Genomic DNA, 26,331 nt, shown 5'->3' on the forward strand with positions numbered 1-26,331 from the left:
TGATGCAAACGTATCCTTCGAGGCAGGCAGAATTGATAAGTTTAATTATGGGAATATAGTATCTAAATTGAGTTCTGGCAGTTCCATCAAATTCTGACCAACAGTGTTTTAGGAATGATTTAAGACTTAAAACCTTTCATTAAAAAGCCAACTATGTTTTTGATTCAAGTTAATTTTCTTGGATTAATTGTTTGAAATGCTGGAAGAGAATGAAGATCAATTTGGTGGAGGCTGCAAAGGTTTGCAAGAGGGGCCCATCATTTATGAGAAATGACCACAACCTGAGTGTAAACAACTGAGCTTTTTACACCACAAACTATACTGTTATACTGATATGTTGCGTTAAGTCCGAAAAATACTCTGACATTTTGGGATCTTTGCTGATTTGCAAGCTTTCTGAAAGTTAAATGAGAAGGTTAATTCAAGCTCTGTGTGATTACAACAGAGATAGCAACATGTTTAGCCTAGCTTAGCACAAAGAGTGGAGGCAGGTAGAAACAGTTAGCCTCTGTTGAAAGAGCAAAAAAATTAAAAATAAATTCAAGAAACTAACTTTAAAACTGTCTTAATCACAATGTGTCAGCAATGAAGCTAACTGCTACTGTAAAAAAAAGTTAAAGTATCCCTCTAGGAGTTAAGGCCTTTCCCGATTTACTGGCGTTTCGTACAAAACAATCTTGATGTACCTGCAAAAGAGTGATCGACCTGGTTTAAAAAATTAGTTAAATGTAAAGTTAAAAACTACACCAAGAAAAAAAAAAAAAAGAAAAAAAAGGCTTTATCTGCCTCACATTCTCTTTTATCTCACTTCACTTTATCTTCATTGACTTGTGTTGAGAAAAACAAGATTAAATCTCAACTAGACTTATTTACTAACTTTTTTGATACCATTTCCACCAATCGATCCGTGTGTCTGAGGGCTCAGTGATACAGACAGGTGGAGGTGTTAGCGTGAGGAAACAGCTCCGTTTACTGTCAGGCTGGAGCAGGCGATGCTCTGCAGTATAGTCACTGTGCATTTCCATAAAAGAGACTAATGAAAACCTAATGAGAATGGGCTGGAGCAGCTTATACACATTAACAAAATTAGCATATAAAACACATTCCCCTGAGTGGGCTACCGCACGCACTCACATACACATCTACGTATGCAGCAACACACACACACAAACACACACACACACACACACACACACACACACACACCACACACACACACACACCAACACACACACCAACACACACAAAAGAAGAACACTTTTACAGTTGTGTTACCTTTGTACTTGTTTTATTGAGTTATCAGTGCCCTTAATTTTACACTAAAAGCTATTATGTATTACAGATGGAGAACTTTTATAATTACTGCTGCAATGTTTTCCTGTCTTTAGTTGCTGGAGGCACAGTAGAAATTTTTTTTTACAATTTACAGAACCCTTGTCCATCAACCCTTGGGACACTGATTGGCTGTCAATTATAGGTACCAAGAGACACGTTGGTACAAAATCTGCATCAGCTGTTTACACTTTCCTCCTCCCTCCAGTTCCTCCTCCTCTCCTTCTGCATTCAACACACGTGTTCCTCAATTACTGCAGATCATCATCACTTCCAGTCCCGAGAGGGCCAAGGCAAAATAAAGGAGATGGTGTGCATGCATGAATGTGTGTGTTCCTGGATGTGTGTGTGTGTGTGTGTGTGTGTGTGTGTGTGTGTGTCTGTGGGTGGGAGTACTTTCATGCTTCACTGAATACTGAAGGCAGCACCTCCACGTCAACATGCCTCCTCTATACTAGTCTGTGGTCAGATTACACCAAATTAGCATAAACATATCGCAAACATCGCTGTAATAGATTTTAGTGTGTTATTGCTTCAAGTGTATACGGTGCAGGTTTCAATATCGGCCTGATTTCCATTTTAAAGCCATGCAAATGAAAGGTAGTGCAACAGCAAAGTAATTTGCAGTATAGCTACAAGGTTATTAGAAGCAGCGGCTCCTCAGAAACCAAGGACATCCTGTGTTTTTAGATGTTACAGCGATTTCCATTGCCTGTAAAATACAATCAAAATAAGGATTCAAGGATGTGCATGTACCTATTATATTTATCTTCTGTTTAATTTCATGGTCCAAAATTTCTACCATTTTTTGTATTACGTCTTTACTAAGACAAAACAAACCCTCACAGACATCAAAGATGTACAGACATAAGGTATGCAGTCTCTATCCTTTTAAGTCCTGTCTCTATACATTCATGAATTGGGAGTCACTGAGTCTTTGATTTGATTTGTCTCTGCCTCAATTTGTGCCAACCAGAAATTTGTGCATATTGCCATCCACTGCTATCATTGCAGTGGCTTTATATGAATCATGCTTCATCTAAAACCCGTTTCATGTTCAGTCTGAACATATCTTTCCCCCCTGGGGAAATAAAGCATATTTTATCTCATCTTACCTATGTTGTATTTGTCCTTTACTCTCTCTCTCCTTTCATTATTTTCTGTTCTATAAATTGTTAACCTAAATACTGTTGAACAAATGAATGAAGGGAGCACGACATAATTAAACCTCGTTAGGTTTTACAGGCTGCGTCTAGCTGTAATGAGCAAAGAACCTCCATCATGTCACCAGTAGACCTCATTACTAGATAATCTGATATGTAACACAGGCCAAAGCATGAATTTACTGTTTGGATTTTGGGAAAGGCACCTATAGATGAAAACCCATTTGCTTTTAAGGTCAAAGTCTAACTCAGCAGCCTAAGAAATAAAGCAGTATTTGCCTTTGTGTGAAATAAAAAGTTATAGCTGTGAATTCACACATACACTATAAAAATCCTAATACACTTGTATTCGGCGGTGTACTTGTCCAAGCATTCATGGGCCGTTATTAAATTCATCATTTTGAAGGAACAAGGGGGCCATTTCTCTCCACAAAAAACAATGTCAGCTGAGTGATGCAGGATTATGGGTTTGGGTTTATGAGGATGTCTGTTTGAGGGATACATCAGGTCGTCAGGTTCACGTTCTGCATGCAGCAATGCTACTCAAACCAGGGAGCAGCTACCCCTTTACTTTGGTTGTTTGGAGAACTGCAACGTTGCATTTTGGATATAAAGAGTAGTTATTACTGTATTGAATTGCGCAATTAGTCTTATTAATATACCACCCTGCTTCACTAGGCACTAAGAGGAAGAAAAAGAGTTGCATGCTGTGCTAATATGCAACACAGATATGTCTTTCTGATGGATTGTGTGGACTGACATACTTATGACATTATACGGCTATGTGACATGAGTGATGGATGACTGACGAATGAATAGCAATATTTTAGGAATCGCTCTCCGGCAGGAGGAAACATGTTTTGTGTGCAAGTGTAAAAGTATAAAATCTAGGTGAAAATCAGTCTAAACAAATCTGCATGATTATCCGTATACTCCACATATCCAATTACCTGGATTACAATTCACCACAGCAGCAGAAACCTACCTAATATTAACAACTGGGATGAGTTAAATGCATTAGAAGTTTTGTTACATAGGCAGCTGGCTGAAAACCACTTCCTGGAGTGTTTGAAGGTCTTAGAGAAGTAAGTACAGCCAATAAATCCTCATTAGAACATGGACACACCTGTGGCGCCATCACTGTCTGTGTGTGTGTGTGTGTGTGTGTGTGTGTGTGTGTGTGTGTGTGTGTGTGTGTGTGTGACTGACAGTCAGTCAGACTGAAGGACAGGATGACTGATGACTACCTCCTTCTTCTAGGGCAGGTGAAGCTCCCAGCACTGATTATGAGGCTAAAGAGGAAGGGCTGCCATTAATTTGAGTTCACAACACTACCACACACATTGATTCGGACTTTGTGTGCGTGTGTGTGTGTGTGTGTGTGTGTGTGTGTGTGTGTGTGTATATATATTTCTGTTCCACTGACACTTGTTTTGTAGTCGAACTATGTTCACCTCAGGGTAAAATATCGGAGACGTGGGCACAAAGAAATCCTCCACAGGGGAGAAGTTGAACACAGCTCTTTGATACTTCTCTTGTTCAGGGATCCTTTCACATTTTAATGAAACAAACTGAACATCCACCCACCCAAGGTGAGTTACAGCACACCTCAATAAGAGCTATTCAAGGATCCTGGCCATTGCCTCCGTCCACAAACTGTTATCAAAAACATGATATATGATGCAGGGTCAGCATTCATGGTGAAAGACTAAATATTCTTTCAAGGAAATGTCAATACTTCATTTCTATCATCATATTTCATATTATTTCGTAAAACTTGGACTATATTACCCTTTAGAAATACAGTAGGATCAGGCCATTATATTGCAGATTCCTTAGAAGCGATCAGGGTCTTGATCGGTACAGAATATTCCCTAATCTGAGCAGTTGACAGAGCAGTCTTTAATAACTTGTAAGGTTCACCTCAGCATTTCAGCTTTGCGGCAGGAAAGGACGGGACTTTTGAAATGGAAAAGAGACAACAACTTGGTACTATCTGCAGGTTTGATGGGCGGTAAAAAGCAGAAAAGTCTCATTTAAAATGTGGCCAGAACTGCCTCAGTCTAATATACCGAGACATATCATGACAATATGGACAAAGATAAAGGTTGGGAGAGCTTTTTACATTATATTATATAATCTTTTTCCTCATGCAAGGGATATTAGTTGATTTCAAACACAGCATGTCTCCTGGTTGCCTTTATATTTTTTTGGTTCCTGTTGGTGTAGAGATCGATCTCCTGATTTTTTCTCTTCTGACTGCAGCCTAAATGATTGTTGAACGTGTAAGACCTAAGGAACTGGTAATGTGAGGGATTGGCATCAACATCAGACACTTATATGTAACAACTTATATGCTTTTCTGCAGAGTTGAAATGTGAAGTTAGAAAACAGGACAATGACTCGCCATGGCACCTGTCAGTGTGCAGACTTGCATACGAAACACTGCTGAAATATTTCTTTCTATCTTATCATTACAGCTGCTGGACTGATCTAATAGATATCATGTTATCTTTATTATTACAGTTATCCACATTTGGAAATTAAATTCTGCAAAAATAGAGTCGGATATACAGATTATATCAGTGTGAGCTCACTGTGTCCAAGTTAATGTATTCAGGGTGGACTTTTCCATTGAATGCAGATAACAAGTAAAGTTATTGTCTTGTTTGTGGTTTGTCTCTAGTGATTTTCAGAGCTCATTTTAAGGCTTCAGTTCTTAATGCAGAGTCCAGTATTATGTAACAAAAGTTTGTTAAAGCCAACTCTCGCCCGACAGTCTACTCTCATGTCCGTTTTTGTATGACCGTGCCATTAAACACTATCAAGCTAGCAGGCCCATCACCTGTGATTGATCTTAGAGTGACAATCTTTATTTAGCCTTTGGGGAACTCAGCCCCCCCCCCAGTCTCTTATCAGCTCTGGACTGTTTGTTTTTTGGTGTGCTGAGAGAGAGGACCGATCAATGTTGTGAGTTATGAAATGACAGTGGTTCTGCTAAAGGCAGTCTCTCAAACACTGCCACAGCAGACACTCATTTGCCCCCTTCTCCTCCTCCTCCACCAACACCACCACGGATACACCACATTCATCACCCAACTCTGTCTATTAGCCCTGTAACCACCGTCTGTCTGCTCGATCCAACAACTCTGACAGCTGAACATCACTGATATAATCCTTTGTTTCTCTTCCATAACAGCCTTTAATTATCAGGTAAGTAACTTATTACTTCATGAAAAAACTTTTACAACTTTACAAGGTTTTGGTATATGAATAGTTCCAGCTCTTTTTTAAACTCCAACACCCTTTTAATCATTTCTGACATCTGTTGTTAATGATAGGATCTCATGACATACAAAAAAATAACTGAAGGTCAATTACACAGCACGAATAAAACTCTGAGTAATACAGCTGTCAAAATAATAACTTAATGATGTAAAGTATCCACAGCAATGAGAGTGAAAAATAGCATTTGTAAAGATGGCTGTTAAATTAATGAAAATGTAATTAAGTGAATACTCTTGACATTTTGTGAAATGTGCTTATTTCCTGTTTTACAGAGAGTTAGATGAGTTAATCAACCAATTCAGTTCAGCTTTATATTACTTCAGAGAATGTCTTTGAGATCAAGATCGTGTTTGTAAGACAGTTTACATCTCTATGCATCCAACCCCAGGGGTAACACTAGCACTGTGACATGTCAGCCCAGCTTAACATGAAGATGCAAATGAGTGGGGGAAATTATGAGCCGAGCTTAAAGTAAAAAGATAATATCCCTTCCAACAACTTCAAGACCGTCTTATTTAAACACAGTATTTTTTGCTTGCAAACCGCTTTCTGAAACGCTGCGTGCAGTCACTGAGACAGGCTCTTACTGTTGCTGAAGAAATGGCTCTGATGTGTAAGCACATCAACAGTGTCGATGTTTTCCAATTGAACACTCAACAACCAATTTAACATGCTAAATTCACATATGCACATGTAAATAAGACAGTTTTGGAGGAACTCCTTTGATGGGTCTTAAAGCTAACAGTTTCCCCTTTGACCACTAGTAGCACTATGGAGCCATGTTGTTAAATGTGTCCATCCCTAAGTTAAACACTTCAAAGTTGGAGCGACAAGCAAGATTCTGTTCTTTAGTTATACTGAATTAATTTACAGTCCTAAACATTTTTCACTGGATGCCTTCCACTCAATACAGAGCACTTTCCAGGCCACAGAACAACACTTCCAATCACTATTCATCTGATGAGAGATGGATGTAGTTATTGCTTTGATTTTGCCAGTAAGCCCAAGGCTCTCTCACTTGATCCACAGAGCATGGATTTGTAGGCATATTAATTCTACAAATTTCAGATTAATTACACTGTTCAGTGACAGACTCACTGGACTGTTACACTACACTTTCTACCTACTAACTAACCTGAGTGTAGCTATGTGAAAAGTAGCCAGGTTTCAGTTCTGGTTCTCTTTTCCTTTTTATTTTAAATCAATCCTATATTCCTTGCAACAACAAAGCATGTGGCTTCTATGCACAGAAGAAATGCTGGATGTTAATCTATTCTTAGTTACACAATTCCCCCTATGCATCCCTGCCATTGCTTTGACCCAATTAGACCATTCTCTGGTGGCCTTAGCAAGCCTCCAATCTGTGTTAGTGTGTGTGTTTGAGTGTATTTGGAGCAGGGTCAGATGAGACCAGAGGCATGCATTACAGCCATGTCAGGTCAAGGTATTAAACCTTGATCAAAGTCACAAAGATGCAGCGGTTGGACGTCGTTTCGCAAATTTACAGTTGAAAGTGACCAGGATGTTTGGGCATAAGGCAGAGAGGAACTACACCAACTAGGCCAAGATTAATCGAAATGACTTTAAAGTTGGTTACCGTGGTAACGGAAAGCAAACCCTTCTTGAGCAGTTATTTTATCAGCAATATAACAGAAGAGAAACTGTGTTTATCTTATGACAGAGCAGCCAAATAAACTCAGTGTTTTAATAAAAACGTAATTGAGCTTTTTCCATCTTGTCATAAGCAACCACGATATGCTGAATACTGTGCAACTAGTTTTCCACACCACAGCATGGCACAGTAATCAAAGTTGTTTACCATGCGTAGGAGACGCCTGTAGCTCTTCCATCTAACAGCTCACTGTGGCTGCTCCTTCTCATTCCATTACTCCCAGTAATATTTAAAACTGATCTACTGCTTTGTTGACCCATTTAAAACAAACAGCCACTGTCGGTGCTAACCTCAGTGACGAATACATTGCCTTTCCTGCGACTGCTTCACAATAAAAGCCGGCTGAGCGCTTTAAATGTGAACTATCTGCAGTAGGTGATGATGTTCAAATTGCATTTGCAGTAATTTGAAACAGCTGTGATACAGCTGCAAGCGAGTTACCAGTGAACACTGAGGCTGATATCAATAAAATAAAATTACAAATCTTAAACCTAGATTTTATGCAAGCATCATTCCCTGTGACTCCTCAATTGGCAAAGAAAACCAATATATAGAGTTAATTACAGAATTTAAATTCATTGAATGGCTAAATGTTTGGCATGTCAAATAGTTTTTTAGAAATGAATGGTTTTATCTGTAGAGTTGTTAACTTTGAAAATTAAAATGGATGGAAATTTAACAAGAGATGTTAAATTATATTTTTGTAAAGCACATTTAAAAATCAGATCAAATCAGTGTTTTTTTTAATAAAGGGTTTTGTAATAAAAAGATTATTTTACAGACTCAGTGGTTAATTAAGGATCAATCTTATATCTGCTCCCTACACTACCTGTAAAAATTAACATTCTATAAAATATTTAGAGGATTTATATTTAAAAGGAATACATTCAGTGATGTGGAAAATTTACAAAGAAGGAGAAATAAAGTCTTTAAAAACAAAACAAAACACAGCACCTGTGATTTATATGACAAAAAGGAATCTGGAGCAAAAAATAGAAAGAAGTCACATACTAGAGTGATGACATCTCCAGAATCCCTCTGAGGTAATAAGATACTACCTGGGTATAAGACAGAACCATTAAAGTTTAATACAGTCTAACGCCATTTGCACTGGCTGGAAAGTCTACTCCTGTGACAACTGTCATTTTTCCATTTTATACAGGCAGATTGGAGGGCAGCTTTTGAAGTCCTGGCCACTCTGAGAAATGTCTGCCATCTCCACCGTGATGAGAAGTGACTGGAGGATTCTTAGATTTATTAGCGCTCTGTGAGCCGGTGTCATCAGAGATTACGTCCCCTATCCTTCACCGTTCCACCGGCACGTCACCCGCCGAATTTCAATTTCCCTGGTGAGAGGATGGGAAGGCTCTGGCTGGCGACCCCTGCTCATGACCCTGGGGTTTCACGATGGATGGTGGAGGTGGAGGGGGGACAGATATGGGATGCTCATGAATTAAGGATGACTTCAGTGGTGCGTTCAACTTTGGCCGTGCCGCCTGTATCGCCACAGAGAATCTCCCTGATAAATGGGCATCAAAGGGAAGGAAGACTGCTTTTCCTTGTTTGGTATTCACAGGAGCTCATGGTCAAGTTTAGCCGCGTTTAAGCCATGTTTAAAACATGCATCACTGCTGCTGGCACCTTGGATCCTGCACGCTCGTTGGGTGGTAAAGGACCGATTTGAGGTTGAGTTGAGCGTCTACATTTTGAGTATATGTGCATATATGTTCAAAGAGTTCACTGCTGGACAGAAAATAAGCTTCCGAGATATTTTCACACCACACATGTAAGCCAACTTACTGGTCTCAGAATAGGCCAAAAAGTAGATGCATATTAAGGCAAAACCTGTGGTTCCCATTAAGTGCAAATTCTAAACAGTCCAGGAAAAATGAATTCAAAAAACAAACATGTTGAGGTCTAGCCTGGTCTCAATCAACTCGCTTGTTAACTAAAGCATGCAGCAGTGCAGTGCTCCCTTTCACTTGTTTTTGGCCTTGCTATTGTACATTGAGGATCCTCAATGTACTAAATGCATATACATGAAGTCAAAGGGGCTTTGAGCAAATCAAGCTGCCACATGTTTGTAGAGAAGGAGAAAGACTTAATGAAACTTGAAAGACTGACTTGTTAAAAGTTGTGACTGACTTACCACACTATTAAAACAATACTTCATCTCTATTCAGAAGCCATTTCAAGTGAAGATCTTGGACTTCAGTAAGAGTTGTAGTGAGTCTGAATAACTTATCACTGTCTGTTAAACAAATGATCGCTGCTATCTTACTTTTCAAATTAGTAGATATTGTTTTGCAACACTAACCTCTAGTTTATAATAGACTTGTCTCATAGTGGACACGTCTTTTGTGGGTGTGTCGATGTAGCCGTTGTATTGGGTACCAGGTATGTTTTGTGTCCATGTCCAGGCTTTAGCCATTTGACATTACTAACTTTACACTATGTACATCTTATTTCAAACACTTTTTATACACTACCCCCTCTTTCAAACCAGTCATATCCACTCATCCACCTGTGCTGGTTTAGTTCTGCCCAGTCAATACTCCGACAATCTCATAAAAAGCCATAAGTGATTAACAGCGGGAAGGTGGTTTGACTGTGACTGGAGCTGTCCACACCAGACTCCCAGAAATGCATTTAAACAAGTGACTGAAACAGGTCTGGAAACCAAATGCGTACATGGAGCATCATTCATCTTCATCAACAGAAGATCCCAAGAAATCACACAGGAGCATTTTGGTGAAAGAAATATAAACTGCCATTTACTGATTCACTTTCTCAGCTATGATTATAAATTAACATGCAACGTTTGAGTTAGAACTGAACTTGCATCATTTTTTTAATGATGCCTTAGAAGTAGAGGCCTTCGACTGCTTCTGCATTCCAACAAACTGCTAAATCATGTATATATGTGTGCACATCCATAAATATGTACTGACCATCCACTCTGAGATGATGATGTCCACCTTCTCCACTGGGAGGTTGATGTCTTCTATGCGGCCTTTGATCAGAGTGATCTTGTCCTCCAGCTGGTTGGACCTGTGGGGAAAGAACAAGAGTCAGAGGACTTAGAAACACAAGTCATGCCAATTTTACGCCATCCAGCGTATTCAACTAACCAATGGTGCTTTGTAGTTTAGCCGCTGTGCACTGTCACTGTTCAAAACGCTGGTTACTACAAACCCCGCAAATCCCAATAACGGCAATTAGATTCTCTCCTACTAAAGGAGATTTAATAGATTTTTTTGCCCACTTGGTGGCAGCGGAACAATGTGTAAACCTGACCTTATAAAGTTGATATGGTGAACCTGTCAGCAAACCCACTTACCCATACAGCAGGCACAGAGCAACATTAGCATTCATTTGAAGTCATCAGTTGATGTTGGGTCCAATATTAACTCACTCTCTTTTAAGCCTTGGTCTGCTCTCTACCAACTCCTGAGGGAAACACATGATTGCTTATCTGCTGAATGCTCTACAGTGTTTACCAGCTGGTTGTCGGCTTCGTCTGTCTGCCGTCTGGTGCTGGGCAGGTATCATACACTGGGTTTATCAGAGCCTTTTCAATAAAAACGGCTGCCTGCTGCTTTCAATGGGGTTGACGAGAGCAGTCGCACTGAATCAAAACAGTAAAGCTGCACGCAGTGAAAACAGAAACAATGAGCTGAAAACACTCCACAGAGCTGAGAGGCACTGCAGACTGGAGTCGAGTGATAATTCTCTGTGGGTTCATCACAATGACCCCTCTCACATTAAACATCGTCATTTGGCCCCTTATTGATATCAGAGTTGAGATGAGTGCAGCTTTACATCACTCAAGATAAGATGACAAGTCGACTGACAAGAACATGAGAGTCACATTAACGACACGCAAGTTTACAAAATGCGTGATGTAGACTGTATCTCTAGATATGCATCCAAACTGTGCAACAATCAATTCCTCTCTGTTTTTAGACAATTTGCAAACTTGTTGAGATCTGGAAATCCGCATCGTCTCTGCTGCGTATATCTTCAGTCTTTCCTGAGTTGTGTAGAAAGTGGGGGGGGGGACTGTAACTGTAGGCCTGCAGAGGTGTCAGGCACAGGTAGGAACTGTAAGATCATTGCTGCTGTTTAAATGATCCTTCCTTTCAGACCGGCCAGTCTGAGTATCAATCTCTGTGAATATTCCATTATCATGACAGCTAATGTTACTGAGGACAGAACAATTACTCACAGCAGCCCAGAGTGCATTTCTGTAGCAGCGATCCTTATCTTGAACTGTCTCTCCCCTCTCTGCTGCACTGCTAACGCTGCTATCACCTCCTCCCAGAATCCAACACCCGCCCCCCCTTCTCCACCTTTCACAAGAGGGAAACACTGTAATCTCATTATTGGGGTAATTTAGAGGACAATGTCAGGACTCTGGGGAGAGAGTCGGTATCTGTGCGGCTTTGTCTGTGTGTGTGTCTGTGTGTGTGTCTGTGTGTGTGTCTGTGTGTGTGTGTGTGTGCGTGTGTGTGTGTGTGTGTGTGTGTGAGTGAGAGAGGTGGGAGGAGAGGTTATACATTTCATCATAGGAAATGAGTCTTTGTAAAACACTGGTGTCATTTGATGGTAAATTTAGGCCTTCGTCATACACATTAGGTCTTTTTTTTTCTTCTTAAGTTTACAGTATCACAAAGATTTTCAATAACCGTCAACATATAAATCTTTTATCGTGACATGGTTTAATGGTGGAAACTCTTTGATTAAGAAAAAAAAAACACAACAGAAAAGAAGTTTTAAAAATCTAAGAAAATGAGTTTCTAAGAATTGATTAGTTAATTTTTAAATGACTAAAACAGGAACTGTTACATAACTGAAAATAAAGATTTTTTTTACTTGAAGTTTAAGTTCTTTAGTTCATTTAAAACATACTTTTGCATTACTGTCCTGGATTACTCCTATTTATATCGCGCATTAGTGGCTAGTAGACAGACGTTAATCAGCGTACTCTGACAATAGTTCAATATTAATGATATGTTGTCTGTCTTTAGTTCATATTGCCATTAAAAGCTGAATTTGACTCATCTACATAAAATATTCTATAGTTTTTTTCCACTTCGGTGTCACAATTCAAAACTTTCTATTGGACAATCCATCAATCTCAGCCAGTTTTAAAAAAAAGTATTTAGACATTATCCATTAAGGAAGTGACTGTGAAGGAAGGAAGTCACATCCAGCTTTTCATTTAAACTTCGGCGTTGGAGTGGAGACAGGAGATGGATGCTCCTGCCCAACCAACAGGAGCCACTTTAATTACAATCCTGATATTAACATCAAGACGAAGTGACGGACACACACACACACACACGCACACACACACAGAAACCAAAGACAAAGACCGTAGAGTGGGAGTTTCTCTGTGCATGGGAGCGTTTGTGTGTGTTAACGTGTGTGTGTGTGTGTGAGTGTGTAGGAGGGAGGTGGGGGTTACAACATCTCCCTTTAGCTGAATCTTCACCGCTGGCGGACCTGCGACGCAGCCTGCATGCCAACACACACTCCAACAGCGAGTCAGTGGGCTGTAAAATTAAAACGTCCTTTTCCTTCAGCAAACCCCGTTGTTTTGCTTATACAACACTCTCTTACATAACGGTAATAATAGCAGTCATAATGGCCCCTAACTCAAAAATTCATTTTAGAGGGAGGGGAGTGATGGAGGAAGAGGCTGCAGGTAGACGTGGGGACAGCGGAGGCTCTGGTGGAGGTAAATGGACTCCACTGTGGAGAACCAGCTGCTGGAAAACTGGAAACGCACAGTACCTGAAATTGGACTGATGAGTGTATTAAAAGGCACCAATAGGGGGTCATCTACATGTGTGGGTGAGTGTGTGTTTGTGTGAGTGTGTGTGTGTGTGTGTGTGGCTGCAGGCTTCAGACTGGAGCTACTGCAGGGAAGAAGAAGCGAGGGGTGAACGGGTCAGACCGCAGGTGTAAATTATGTGCATTACGGCCGTGCGACTGACAGCAGCTCTATTGAAGTCAACCAGCTGCAACAAATAAAAAGGTGGCTCGAGGTCACACAGACCTCTACTCCCACAATCCTCTGCTGCACAGGGGAGAAGTCCTGTCTAACCCCCACTATGACAATCACAGCAGGGTTCACATGACTAACAAGTGTAGCCAAGCTAGCGCTTTTGCTAGGAAGTAATTCTGCTAGCATGTTAACTGCCACCGACAGACTGCTGCTTTAAAGTATTTGGGTGAAGGAAACCAGGCAGACTTAGAGAAAGTACGTATCAGAGAAACAGGTTTTAAGGGAAACGTGACTGACTGTAGCGGGAATGTGTCTCACCTGACTATGTCCATGGCTTGATAGATGATTTCTGATTGGTCAACTGCTATCACTTTCTTGGCCCCAGCTCTGGCGGCAAACATGGACAGTATGCCAGTCCCACAGCCCACATCGAGCACCACCTGCAGGACGGGAGGGGAAATTGTTGGGGGTTTGGGAAGTTACCTCAGGGTTCACAACAATGGAAACTTCAGTAGATGCATGTCCAGTTAGAAGGTGTAAAAATGCTCAGGACTGCTGACCCCCATGGGCCACTGTAGCTGGTTTGTCTGAAACTGGGCAGCGAAATGCCGGGGGAGAAAATGGAACCAATTCCATCCAAAATAACTTTGCATATGCAAAAGCACAACATTTCAGCCGTGGGTCTTTATCAGATGAGCTACATATTATCAGTACTTTTATTGCATTTATTTATAGCATTCATGCTCCATTTGGAGTTGTTGTATAGTGCAGGACTCTAACGTCAGCTGGTGAATGGCATTATTCAGATGTCCCTGTGGGAAGCAACAACACTCTGAGTCTTAAGTCCTCAGCACCTTTACTGATCAAACTGCTTCTAAATTCTCTAACTAAAACGAACTCTTTTCACTCTAGCCAGTTATTGATTGAGTTTTTAATCAGCTCTATTTCAGGTTCCCATAGGTTACAGTTAATTTGTTCATCTTCCCTCCCAGCTGGTGTTAAATGACCGCAGCACAGCTGCAGTGACGATGCACCCATCTATATGTAACACTGTGCTTATCTGCGTCTCTATTTATGGCAACTTTGAATTCCCTGTGAACATCCCGCTGCCTTTATGGGTTCAGAGAAGTTTGCCAACACACTGCTGACACAACACAAGACAACACACAACTCCTCGCTCCTCTCTACGTCTTTCTGTACTGCTCGGGCACATTTGTGCACTCCCACACCCACCACCCCCACCATCTCAACAGTCCTGAAACAAGAATATCCTGTTTCGTTCTTCATCTACCGCTTCCTGTAGAAGGTGACACTTCCCTCTCTGCCGACTGCTTCGGTCTGACAGGGATAATGTACGTTCCCATCAACACAACCTCCCTCCCTCCTCTACAGCCTCATCCCAGCACTAACCAGCAGCCGCCCACGTAATGGATGGTCATGATACAGGCCACTGCTTCCTGCAACTAAAGGCAATGGAAAAGAGGGGGGGGGTGGTGAGTTGAGGGGGGTGGGGGGGGTTATGGGTTTGGTGGTGGATTGCATGTGTCTGTTATCAGTACTCTGCAGTTGACATTCGAGGTGCTAATAAAGTCACACTGTGTTTTAAATCAGACACAATCTCTTTATTAATGTCTTTCCTGCAAAATGCACACAGCTATTCTTGCTCGACATCCAACCAGCTAACTCGCACATATACACACGTCAATGCACGCACACACACATACACACAATATTGTCTGTTTGCATTCGTGTAGCCAGCTCACCTTGTCTTTGAACACATCAGGGTTGCGGTACATGAAGTCACGGTAACTCTCTGTGCGCACTTTATCCTGTGGAAGAGAACATTCAAAAATAAGAACAAAGCACAAGAGCAACTCTGCTGGAATAAAGGGGAAGGGCTATAAATCGACACTCTGCAGATCATTTGCTTTCTGAGAGTTGCACAGCTGCTTTTGTTAGGATGCTTATGTTGTGATATAAGGTTGAAACAACACAGGTCTTCTCACCTCCCCTGGAGGAAAAAAAAATCTCAGAGCATGGTATGTAAAGCTTTTTGTATGCGCAGATTCAGATAACTGCAGATCATAACGGACTGTGTGGGATTCTTGGAAATCCAAGAACAAATTTATTGGATAAGTACGTCTGGAAGGTATTTTCCAAGTGGAGGTCAGGTCAGGACTCGCTAATTAACCTGCCAATCAAATCTGCCCAGAAACGGCAGCCCCTCCTCTCCGATGGAAAAGCTACTGAATCAGTTGAAATGACAGTAACGTGCTTTAGTGCGAGATACAGGGAGGAAGCTCTATTCAAATCTGGGCTTTTGGAAAAAAAACAAAACTTTTCAGTTAGAAAAATATTAATAAGTCGCTCAGATAAACTGTCTAATAAGTCTAATAAAGTCCATGCTGATCATCATAACAAATGCTTGTTATGTTATTATAATCAATACATCATTGGTTCTAATATCTGCCTGAATTTTTCTATTGTAGGAAAATGTAGAAAAAAAAAAAAAAAAAAAAAAAAAAGCATTTAGACTTTGGGTTTAATGATACAAGGAAAATATGAAATACTGCTTTTGTGATTTAAATGTTGTCAGAGGTTTGTGGAGTTGCCTCATAAGGCTCTCAAGTGACAGTGTTGTGCTGTGATACAAATCACAGATGAGGAGCTTCTGATTTGTCTGCAGACAGTTCTCATATGTTTGGGTTGAATTTCACCTTTTAAGACTTATTACAGGACAGGCTCAATGTTTCAATACTGACACGCCCATATGTACACTGAAAGATTTATTAGTCTGAACCTGTCCGTTAAGACAATATTGTGTAAAATAATAACGGTGCTTAGACAAAAATGATTTCTTTCAAATCCCAATTTTAGTATGAAGTAAGGAACTGTTTAACCTCGTTTTGATCATGATGGGACACTAAGTGAAACTCAGGCTGATAAAATTTGATTCATTTGATTGACTTCAATCGGAAGTGACATGTGTCTAACTCAGAGAACATGACACTCCGTTTCATACGGCCTCTCACGCCAACTTGTGAAAAGAGTTGATCACATTCTACTGCAAAGCCCCCCCACAACCCCCCGTCACGTGTTATCGGCCCCTCCTGAGGTTATGATGGAGTTTACAGCCTGAAGCACACACACATGACGCAAAACTTAACAGTGCTTAGCACCAATCAGGACAGCCAATAGGAATATGTGTAAACTGCAGTAAGTAGAACAGGAAGGGAGGAGACAGACCCCCACACCCACACCCACAAACACACACACACACACACACACACACACCCTCCTCAGCTTGCTGACACTTTTCAGGTTTCAGCGCTTAAGGAGTGTAAAAATTAATTTCCACATTTCCAGTATTCGCCGTGCAGCAGTGTCTCACATGAGAGCTCAGCTCTTATTGCTGATGTGTCACTTTGGAGAAACTGTCTTGTCTTCAGTATCAATGTGTGCATAAAGATGATCATTTTCATTTATGTGCTACATCGAAATCTTTCAGCCAAGACGTATGCTGATGAGCCCACTTTTGCTCTGCAGAGACTGCTGCACCCAGAGGGAAGTGACTCACAAGACTGTCAAGAGACCTGCAGGCCTGGTCAGTGTGTGTGTGTTTTTTGCAGAACTCAGACCTTCAGCATCTCCTCGTGGATGCTATAATGGCCGTAGGAACTGAAGTAGGCCTCGTCCTCGTCTTCCCGGAGCTCGGCCACGGTGCCCAGGTTTCCAGATCTGCTGGTTTCTGCATTCAGCACCAAACCCTGAGCCAGCAGCCTGAAACAGAACAGATCTGTTTTTAACTTCTTGTATTAGGACATGGGACAAAAGCAGTGACCAGAAAGCAGAAAGCACACACAACCTTCATGCAGGACGAAGCAGTAAATGGAGGAAATGAGAGGCATTCATCTTTCTAACCGTCTTCCAAAGCCCCCCACCCAACCTCACTTTCTGTAATTTTCCCTTATTGCCCCCCTTCCTACCTCCCCTCCACACTTTCACCTCCATGCTGCAGTGGAATTTTCCCTTCCCTTTTTTATCTTTCCCCTTCCTCCAAACTTCTCCCACAAGGTATTCAAGGTATTCTGTTGATGTTTCTGCAATACTGGGTTCACTATGGCCCCCTGCTGGCCCAAGGAGTGTACTGCAGCAGTGAAGCAACACGCTGAGGATACTGCAAGCTCTCAAGAATATAAAAAAAGAAAACAACTTACCCATGACTAACAAGAAATAAACTAAAAGGAACAACCTCAACTCAAACAGTGGTTATAAGACCATGAAAATGCAGAAACGTCACTAACTTGAGTTTGTGCAGGTCATCCATGGCTCTCGACAGCGCCTCCTCTGAGAGACGGGATCTCTCCTCAGCGGCCTGTGCCCTCTGCAGCAGTGCATCATGGGACCCAGCTCTGGACAATGGGCACACTGACACACTTGACTCCTCCATGCCACAGAGCTCCTCAGGGTCTGCCAGAAACACAGAGAAGGGGGGAGACAAACAGAAGATTGGGGCTGTGTTAACCCCTATGTTTTTTATACATCCAATTAATTGTTTGCCGTTTTATTTTTGTGTTTGTTCATTTTGTTTTGTTTCTTTTCTGTTGTACGTGATATTGCTGCTGCACATAAAAGTCTTCCTTGAAGAGACATTGAAGCATCCATCCAGAGGTTTTAAAGACCTCTTATAAAAACAAAACTACATTTTCATTTTACTGACACACAAGGTGTCCAGTGGGTTTTACCAAAGTGTAATCAATAATAATAGCAACTAATGATTTTAACTAATAAATCTTTGCTTTTGTTTTGCTTGTTTGTTTCATTCCCGCCAAGATTGGGAAAACATGAAACGATGTTACAGCCACACATTTTCAGCGTCTCTAAGTGGAACACTAGCTCAAATATCAATTACAAACATCAGAGAGCAAGGGCCTCCTTCTAGAGCGGCCATTTTGCACATTCATTCAACAATCATACAAGGCCCTGGAGGGGAGGGGGGGGACACAGACCAATTTCTACAGCCAGGCGAGTCTGTCAAAAGGCCGAACAAGATAGGTCAAGGTCACTCTCACTCTTTCTCAACCGGAAAATGTGTCAGTCCACTCCACTAATGCTCTCTGCACCAACACACAACCTGCTCCTTCGCTGAGAAGGAACCAGAAGAATAAACCAATATTTGTTACTGTTGCAAACTTGACATGTCGTCTGACAAATGCCATCAGAAGTGTATTTAGCCAAAATGTCAGAACACTGAGTACGATATAGTACAATCAATGTCTGAAACCTCTTTCCACAACACATTTTCAAAGTCAGAATTTGGGGGGCTATAACCAAAAATTTAAGAAACTTTTCAAAACCAATAATTCCACAAACACGTACCTCACACAACGAACCAGGAGGTGAAACGGTATGAAGGATTTAAATTCCGCTTTCAAGCTCCTGAGTGCAACAACATGATTGCCCTCCAGGAGAGATTGTGCATCCTCATACCCATTTCTTGAATTCAGCACCTCTCTCCCTCTCTATGACAGGCTTTTCTCTTTCACCTTCCTGCGGCCATTTGGAACAAATATCAACACTTTTCCCGTTTGATGTGTTTGACGACACTTTGTGTAGACAGGTTTGTTTGAAGCGTATTGAACCCTTTACACCTGTTTCCTCTGGATCAGAGCTGAGACCTGGGACAAACTGCAAAGTAACAGCCTGTGAATGTGAGTGTGTGAATTTGTGTTTATGAGACAGTTCTATGAGGTTTTATTGAACATCTGCCAAAAAAGGTTTCTAATATATTTATTGAGTAACTGCAGTAAGTTAATCAACAATAAAGATTGTGTCACCTACTATACCTGTCTGCAGCAGGGGGTCGTCCTGTTGGACCGGCCGCAGGAAGTCTTCGCTCTCCCAGGGTAAGGGAGCGTCTGGCAGCCCCGTCAGACAGGATGCATCACATTTCTAGAAACAAAGATTTTTTTTTAGGAAATAACTCTCCTCATTATTTGTTCCATTGTGCTGACTATCTTTAAGCCAAAGTTTTCTGAAATTTTTAAGACTTTAAAATGTGAAGGGTGTAAATAGAGCTCTAGAGTCCAGCATTAAATCATATCTGAGACCAGCCATTTAACAGAGAGATGAATGAACTTACTGTTGACCGTACAAAGTTGATCATCTTTATGTATCCATAGTCATCTAAACCTAGGAAGAACAAAGACGGTGAATCTTTTTTCCAAAACCAAATAATCCTCTGACTCCTGAGTGAGGCACAGATCATCAGCGTCTACTTACTGTGTTTTCTTATCACGTCTACAAGGTTGACCTGATGCTCCGCTGTGCAGTGCTGCAAGGTGGCAGTTACTGAGCTCAGCAACCTGAGAAACAATTCAAACCAGGGAGGCAAATCTGTTTAATTACATTATATATGCTGAATCAAAAAACCCACTGTAGCACACAGAATCAAACCTTGATTTTTTGAATAATTACATCCGTATAAAATACTTGTGGTGGTTCTTGAAACAGAAACAGCAAATACTCAAACTCCAGAAAAAGGATTGAGCATCCAACTGTGAGCACAATCCACTGCTGCAGTAATCTAACTTATAGATGTATAACATCTCCTAACAGTCACCAATCATATAATTTATAACTAATATTTACTGTTTACAACAGACAAGCCAGAAAATACACATGACCTCTTTGAACATGAGATTCAAGACTTTAATACTTTATAAGTAGTTTCCTTTTTATGAGGCAAGTGAACTCAATTCTTTTTAAGACTATTCAAGACCTGCAAAAAACCTGACTCAACATAGGGATGATAGGGAACACCACAAACCAAGGTAGGAGACCTCTTACCTTTTTCTTGCGTGCACCTCTGATACAAGGTTTTGGCATGTGCAAACCTGTGACTTCAGTGTATTTTAGTGGCTTTTTTACCTCATGTTCTTGGCTCCTTAATAGGAACAATTTGTCACTTTTATTTCTGCCCACAAGACTATTATCAGCTTAGTGATATAGTACTCTGAACTTTTGGCCATGAGAAAACACCATCTAACCTCTGCTGATTGATAGCTACTAATAACAGTGTCATCATCTATCTATCTATTGAAGGTTACAAAACAAACTCATCATCAACAACAGAATGCTTTGTGTCATAATGTAACGGTCTAATTACTATTTATAACTGTAATGAATGAAAGTGGATGTTGTAATAGGCCGAGATCGTTGGAAACAGAATCTTCTAAGAAAAGAACTTCACATGGATTCCTACAATTCAGTTTCCTCTATGGAAAGGGAATCACTGAAGTGCATTTTAAATGACATGAGTGAAAAGAAGTAAATGCAACACCTGTGAACAGACACTCAAAAATGCAAATATCTGCAGGAGGCTGAAAATTCAGAAACAAGAACAGAAAGACTCTTAGCCGCAACAAAGTGTTTGCAAACTGAGATATCTGCCCAAAGGAGAGTTCATAAGCTGCCTAAACTTTTGTCCATGCCACAATTACACATTTTTTTCAATTTTTTAAATTAATGTAATTGAAAAGTAAGAGTGCATAAACATTTGAAGAAACACAATGTCTGTTTGTATTTAATTCTCCTCCATTCAAAAATCAACAAAATATGCCATTTGCCCAGGGGTGCCTGAACGTTTGTATACACCTGTATACAGCTGTGTTTAAAGAAAAACAAAAACCATCTCACCTGTCACAGAACAGACACGTAACTGGCTGACTGTCCTCCTCCTCCAGCCACTGCCACTGCTCTTCATCATCTTCAATGTCATAGTCATCACCGTCAGAGAGCTCAGGCATGTCCTCATCAGCTCTATCACCGTCTGTCATAATAAAACCTCGTTACAGCTGCAAGTAAGAGCCACGAAACCCCACACTTACTTCAGCAGTGTTGCAGTAAGCTAACTACTCGGCTAAAGCTGAACAAAATGCTGCTAACGCCTCGTCTAACGCAACAAAACACACAATTCATTAACTATATACGCAATAGAAATGATCGCTAGCTAAAAATAAGTGCTTGCATTATCAACAGCTACAGTTTCAGGGTTTATATTTGCTATTTACAATACTCACGTGGGTCTGTGTATTCTGCCATGTTGTCGCCGTGGTTTCACTGGACTTCCTGGTTACGTCTGATGACGTGAGGAAGACACAGGCAAAGTCAGAACGGGCACTTCGTGTGCACCACAAGATGTCGCCAAAGTATTTCATCTAACAAAAAAAAAATCACAGACCAGGCAAGTCGTCCATGATGCTCAAAGTCCTGGGCATGAGAGAAAGAAAATTTAAAATTAAATAAAGTAAAAATCATAAATTGGAAATTTATTTAAAAATTCCAACTTGTAAGCAGAAGACAGCACATAGTGTGTGAAGAATACCAGCAAGCGGACAGACATTCCAGAGAAGCGGGGAAAAAAAGGCGGAAAAGATACGAATCACAACTTCCAGTTACGACTTTCACAATAAAACTCAGAGCGGAAATAGGATGTAAAACTTGATTCTAATCGTGGATTGTTATTCTGTGAAACATGATATTTTGGCCAGTTTGCCCACCCCTACATACAATATTGATATTTATTTTTAATGTAAGACCTAAGCGAAAAAAAAGAGATCCTCATCTATCTGTGCTTGCATAACGAAAACAGCTCTGGCTTTCCCATTGTCGATAAGCTCATATAGAACCTATATGAAAACATTTTAATGTATAACAGTGGGATACAACAGAAATACCTCATGTTTGTAAGTTGAGGATAAGCATGACTTACCATCTTGCTGATTGTGGGTGACCATAAGGTGTGGTACTGTCCTGAGGTGGAATATGGCATCCCTTTGAAAACATGTAATTATATTAAATAAAATGACTTTCAATTACAGGGTAAACAAGGATATTTTAAGCAACTCTTCACAATACAGTATTGAAAAACATCAACTTTTACTTAAGCACAACCACGAAACCTGACATTTGGTAAAGTTGTAAAGCTGTGTTTTCTTTTCCCACATTGCACATTAACTTACCCTGTTTTCACACTTAAGTTAAAATAAAGATATTAAGCCTAACTTATATGCTTAGAATATAAACGGCAGTTGATTTCTTCATTCAAAGAGGAAATAACAGCCAGTTTTTTACTCACCGACTGTTGCACCTATTGACTGCGGACTGTGCACAGATTTCAGGTCACTGCGGCCATGATAGTTTTTGGCGCGCTTTCTTTCAAGTCCCCGTATGTGGGCGGTGCTTAAAAGCAGCTATCGCGCTCAGTTCGGGTTCCTCTCTGCACGTCCCGTTTCCTGTTCACCTGACTTCTGATGTTGCCACAGGTATGAAAAGTTTCTGTGTTTGTTTTTTCCGCAGTTTACTTTTCTTATGCAGCTGTTATTCATGTTATCCTGTTAAAGACGAGGCCGGGTCTGGGTCGAGAGATCCGGCTGAAGTGCAGTCTGACTGGGGGCCCGAGAAGAGTCCAACGAGAGCGCGCCAGACTCGGCCAGCTGTGTGTAGTGTCCTCCCACAATGGGCCTCATCCAGATTTTGAATTGGATATAAAGTTTAACATTTTAAACACTTGTTTTAGAGTAAGCGTTACAGAGTCAGAGCCCCATTCATTGTTAGAAAGCAAATTTGGATGATATTACACATTTAAAGGTTATCCCTTTGGTTTCTAACTTTAGAGGAGAGTGCTGCTTGTTCATAAATATTCACCAATCTGTTGTAGGGCAAAGGAATAAGAAATGTGAAGTCTTAAAAAGGGTTGGATTCTCCTTTAAATGCACAATCTATGATTATAATGTTATTATAATGTCCCATCCTCAAAGCATCTTGGGGACTTTATTCAAATGATCATGTAAAATGAAAATGTAATTCCATGATTGCAATGTAATTTTTCACAAAATTATTTGTTGTAGGATTACACTGGACTTTGAGTATGATCAAAGCAGGAGGAGCAGTCAGATTCCATTTGAAAGTATTTAATCTTTTGCTTGCAGGTGAAATAAAGCGTATTCTTGGATTTCTATGTGGGTAGATCCGTCTCAATTTTGTGTGAACAGATTGACAATCTGTGTGTAAATGTGTAATAAAATACCTTCCACAAGCGGACTGTATGATTACAATAAATTCAATGGTAAATGACACCAGTGATCTCTTTACATGGTGGATGGGTATAAATATATTTTATATATATTTACAACGTATCTTCATCACCAGTATAGAAAATCATTTCATTCACTTAGTCGGCAACGTGAAGGCTTACTGTCGCCAAGGCAACGGGTGCCGGTTTAGTAGTCAACGTTAGCTTAGCCCTTAACAATGAACAATAAAATTTCAAAACGTAATTAACATAACACCAACAGCCATACTATCAAAAAAAAAAAAAAAAAAAAAAAAAAAAAAAAAAAAAAAAAAAAAAAAAAAAAAACTTAACCAGGATCCTGTCATTTCATATCTTAGAGCCATTAACGTAGTGCACGTTACTTGTCGCCGATTATTTCGGGGAAAATAACAGCTCATAGAAGATTGGGTGGTCTTACTCTGAAAAGCGGAAATGGCGTCAGCAAGCGATCACGTGTTTTCCGAAAGTGGACGAGTGGTACAAGTCGATTTTCGTCCAGACTGGCAGAAAGTTTGTTTCAAAACTGTACAAATGCAAATCCATAAGTGTAGACTTGAGATCCACAAATGCATTTTCACTTCATAAATAGTTTCTGGAAGGTGTTTTGTATGTATAGATTACACATTTGCTGATTGTCAATTTGTTCAAACAAATAACGTCGATTAGCCCCCACCACCACCCCGTGATTCGAACCCTGCGGAAGTGAGTTTTAAACAATTTCAAAGGTTTAATTAGGAACAACTTTACACAATAAGTACTACAAAAACGGAGAATTGCCCTTACCCCTGTCTTAAAGTCACCCTACCTGCCGAATCAGAAGAGAACTTAAGCGTCTTTCTTCCTCTAGGACAGGTGGCAGGTGAACACAGCATTTAGCTAGTAGCAGCTAAAAAGCCGGACATTTCTCACAGGAGTTGGCGGAGACCAAACCCGAGGTAGAGAGAGTGTGAGTGGACTTACATTTATCATGGCACGAAAAACATGACTGTAAAATGAGCCTATGCTACACAGGTAGCAAAAGCAATCTGAAACCGTTTAGCTAACAGTTAGCCAATGTATCAATTATGATAAGTGTAAATATTAGCCTATGTTTCAAATGTTAAAATGGCGACTCTCTCAATGTGAAAGGCTCAAAGGCCGTGGCTACTTCTATCAGCTGCTACAATGACAGTTTTAAAAGCAAAGCAAACAATATAATCCGTTTTTTTTTTTTTTTATAAAAAAGGTATTTATTCGAAGTCAGACTTTTTCTGGACAAACAGCAGAGCTCTGAGTAGGACTGGAACCTGGGGGAAAACCAAGGGTCGACAGTTTAATTCACCATTGTGACCTTGACAACTTTGGTATTTACAGTCTGGCAGACAGGCCAACAAATACAGATAAATTGCTAAAAAAATGAATTTGTGTAATCACAAAGGCGTACCTTTTATTGGTGTTGCCACCATACAGCATCTGGTGGTTCACTTTAAACTCCATATACTGATCCGTTTCTAGAGGACGGGTCATTTTGTCCTTCTGTTCCTGCTGGTTGTAGCTTTGAGAAGAAACTGTAAAATGATTTGTTTTGGTCAATGGAAAGTCCAGCAACTGCTGAGCTGTTAGACTGGACCTCAAGGTTTGATGCTTGAGAGAGAGTAGCATCTTTGCTCTCTGTCTGCATGGGTGAAGAGGAGTTGGTGCTCGTTTCTCCAGAGACTAAAGGAACAACTGTTGAAGTGATACCTGTTGAGTTCAAACTAGGGAGAAGGGTTGTCCCTGCAAATGTCAGATTTAGAGCCGTTTCATCATCTGATGAATGGGCGTGAGCAGAGAGATCATAATTAGTAGGAAGTCTCTGGAAAGGTTTGAATTTGCCTTGGACAGGGATTTGGGTTCTATCTGATGGTCCTCCTCTGACATTGTTATTATTATGATTTACAGATGGAAAACCTGTTTCCAAGAACTTTCTACCTGCAGCAGAACTAGCTTGGGGCTGTGTTTTCTCAAAACCAGGCTTGAGGTGCCGGACATGGGCGTATCCTCTTGGTTCAGGCAGCACATCACTACTATAGGCCCTGGGCCTCCATGCTAGGTAAGGCCTCTGTGTTTTAACTTTTCCTGCTGAATTGCTTCCAGGAGAATGTCCCTTCATGATGGAGTCTGTCATCTTCTCAGTGGGTTGCAAAACTTTTGGTAGAGAGTTTGTGCTGTTGTGATTAAAGCTGTTGGACAAAATATAAGCAGAGTGATACCCACCCAACTCAGGCCTTGTTTTGAGATGCAACTTCTGTGTGTGTAGAGGACGCATGTTGGGTCTGGAGGAGCTTACATGAATCTTTTGAGACTCAGACTTCAGACTAGACTTGATGGCTTTAGTTGGACCTCCTTGACTGCTGTGTGAATAAATGAGGCCCTTTCTGTTGTTTGGTCCAAAGCCTACTGGAGCTCTATCTGCATTAACAGGTGAAAAACCTGCTTTTGACTTAGTTCTGGCACGATGAATACGGGACGGAAACTGAACTGAACCGGTGGAGAATACAGAATCAGAGTTTGCTTGATGAATCCTCTCCTCACTAGGAAAAGTGACTGCTGTGTTTCCAGATGGGTTGTACAGCACAGCACTTTGTCCTCGTGTAACTGATCCTGAGCTGAAGCCAAAATCAAAATGGTTGACTCTGGTTTTTGGAACATTGCTGTTTTGTAATTCAGGAACAACGGGATAAGGATAATGGCTATGAATTTGTGACGATTTAGAGTCAGTGGTGTG

At 40.7% G+C, this 26,331-nt stretch overlaps 1 protein-coding gene and 1 long non-coding RNA gene across 3 annotated transcripts in view; one reads left to right on the forward strand and one right to left on the reverse strand.

Moving 5' to 3' along the window:
• Nucleotides 1–22,688, reverse strand: part of prmt3 (protein arginine methyltransferase 3) — a 53,505-nt gene extending 30,817 nt beyond the window's left edge. Inside the window, exons 1-13 of one of the 2 annotated variants that reach the window (XM_056383396.1) lie at nt 22,608–22,688; nt 22,242–22,303; nt 21,711–21,739; nt 21,550–21,608; nt 21,167–21,299; nt 19,751–19,833; nt 19,611–19,660; nt 19,315–19,420; nt 17,773–17,938; nt 17,107–17,248; nt 15,232–15,297; nt 13,787–13,908; nt 10,407–10,506 (exon numbers count right to left, since the gene is read on the reverse strand). In XM_056383396.1, the coding sequence (XP_056239371.1) occupies nt 10,407–10,506; nt 13,787–13,908; nt 15,232–15,297; nt 17,107–17,248; nt 17,773–17,938; nt 19,315–19,420; nt 19,611–19,660; nt 19,751–19,833; nt 21,167–21,299; nt 21,550–21,571 (990 nt within the window). In that variant the 5' untranslated portion in view covers nt 21,572–21,608; nt 21,711–21,739; nt 22,242–22,303; nt 22,608–22,688. Of the gene's footprint in view, nt 1–10,406; nt 10,507–13,786; nt 13,909–15,231; nt 15,298–17,106; nt 17,249–17,772; nt 17,939–19,314; nt 19,421–19,610; nt 19,661–19,750; nt 19,834–21,166; nt 21,300–21,549; nt 21,638–21,710; nt 21,740–22,241; nt 22,304–22,607 lie in introns of those variants that run through there. The other variant, XM_056383404.1, reaches the window with a different exon arrangement.
• A 58-nt stretch (nt 22,689–22,746) lies between these two features.
• Nucleotides 22,747–23,489, forward strand: LOC130173873 (uncharacterized). Its single transcript, XR_008828513.1, has 2 exons — nt 22,747–22,794; nt 22,873–23,489. It is a non-coding gene; the product is annotated as an uncharacterized LOC130173873 (long non-coding RNA).
• Nucleotides 23,490–26,331: the final 2,842 nt, after the last annotated feature.

The sequence above is a fragment of the Seriola aureovittata genome, chromosome 1 (assembly GCF_021018895.1).
Source record: "Seriola aureovittata isolate HTS-2021-v1 ecotype China chromosome 1, ASM2101889v1, whole genome shotgun sequence".
In the NCBI taxonomy this organism is placed as follows: Eukaryota; Metazoa; Chordata; class Actinopteri; order Carangiformes; family Carangidae; genus Seriola; species Seriola aureovittata.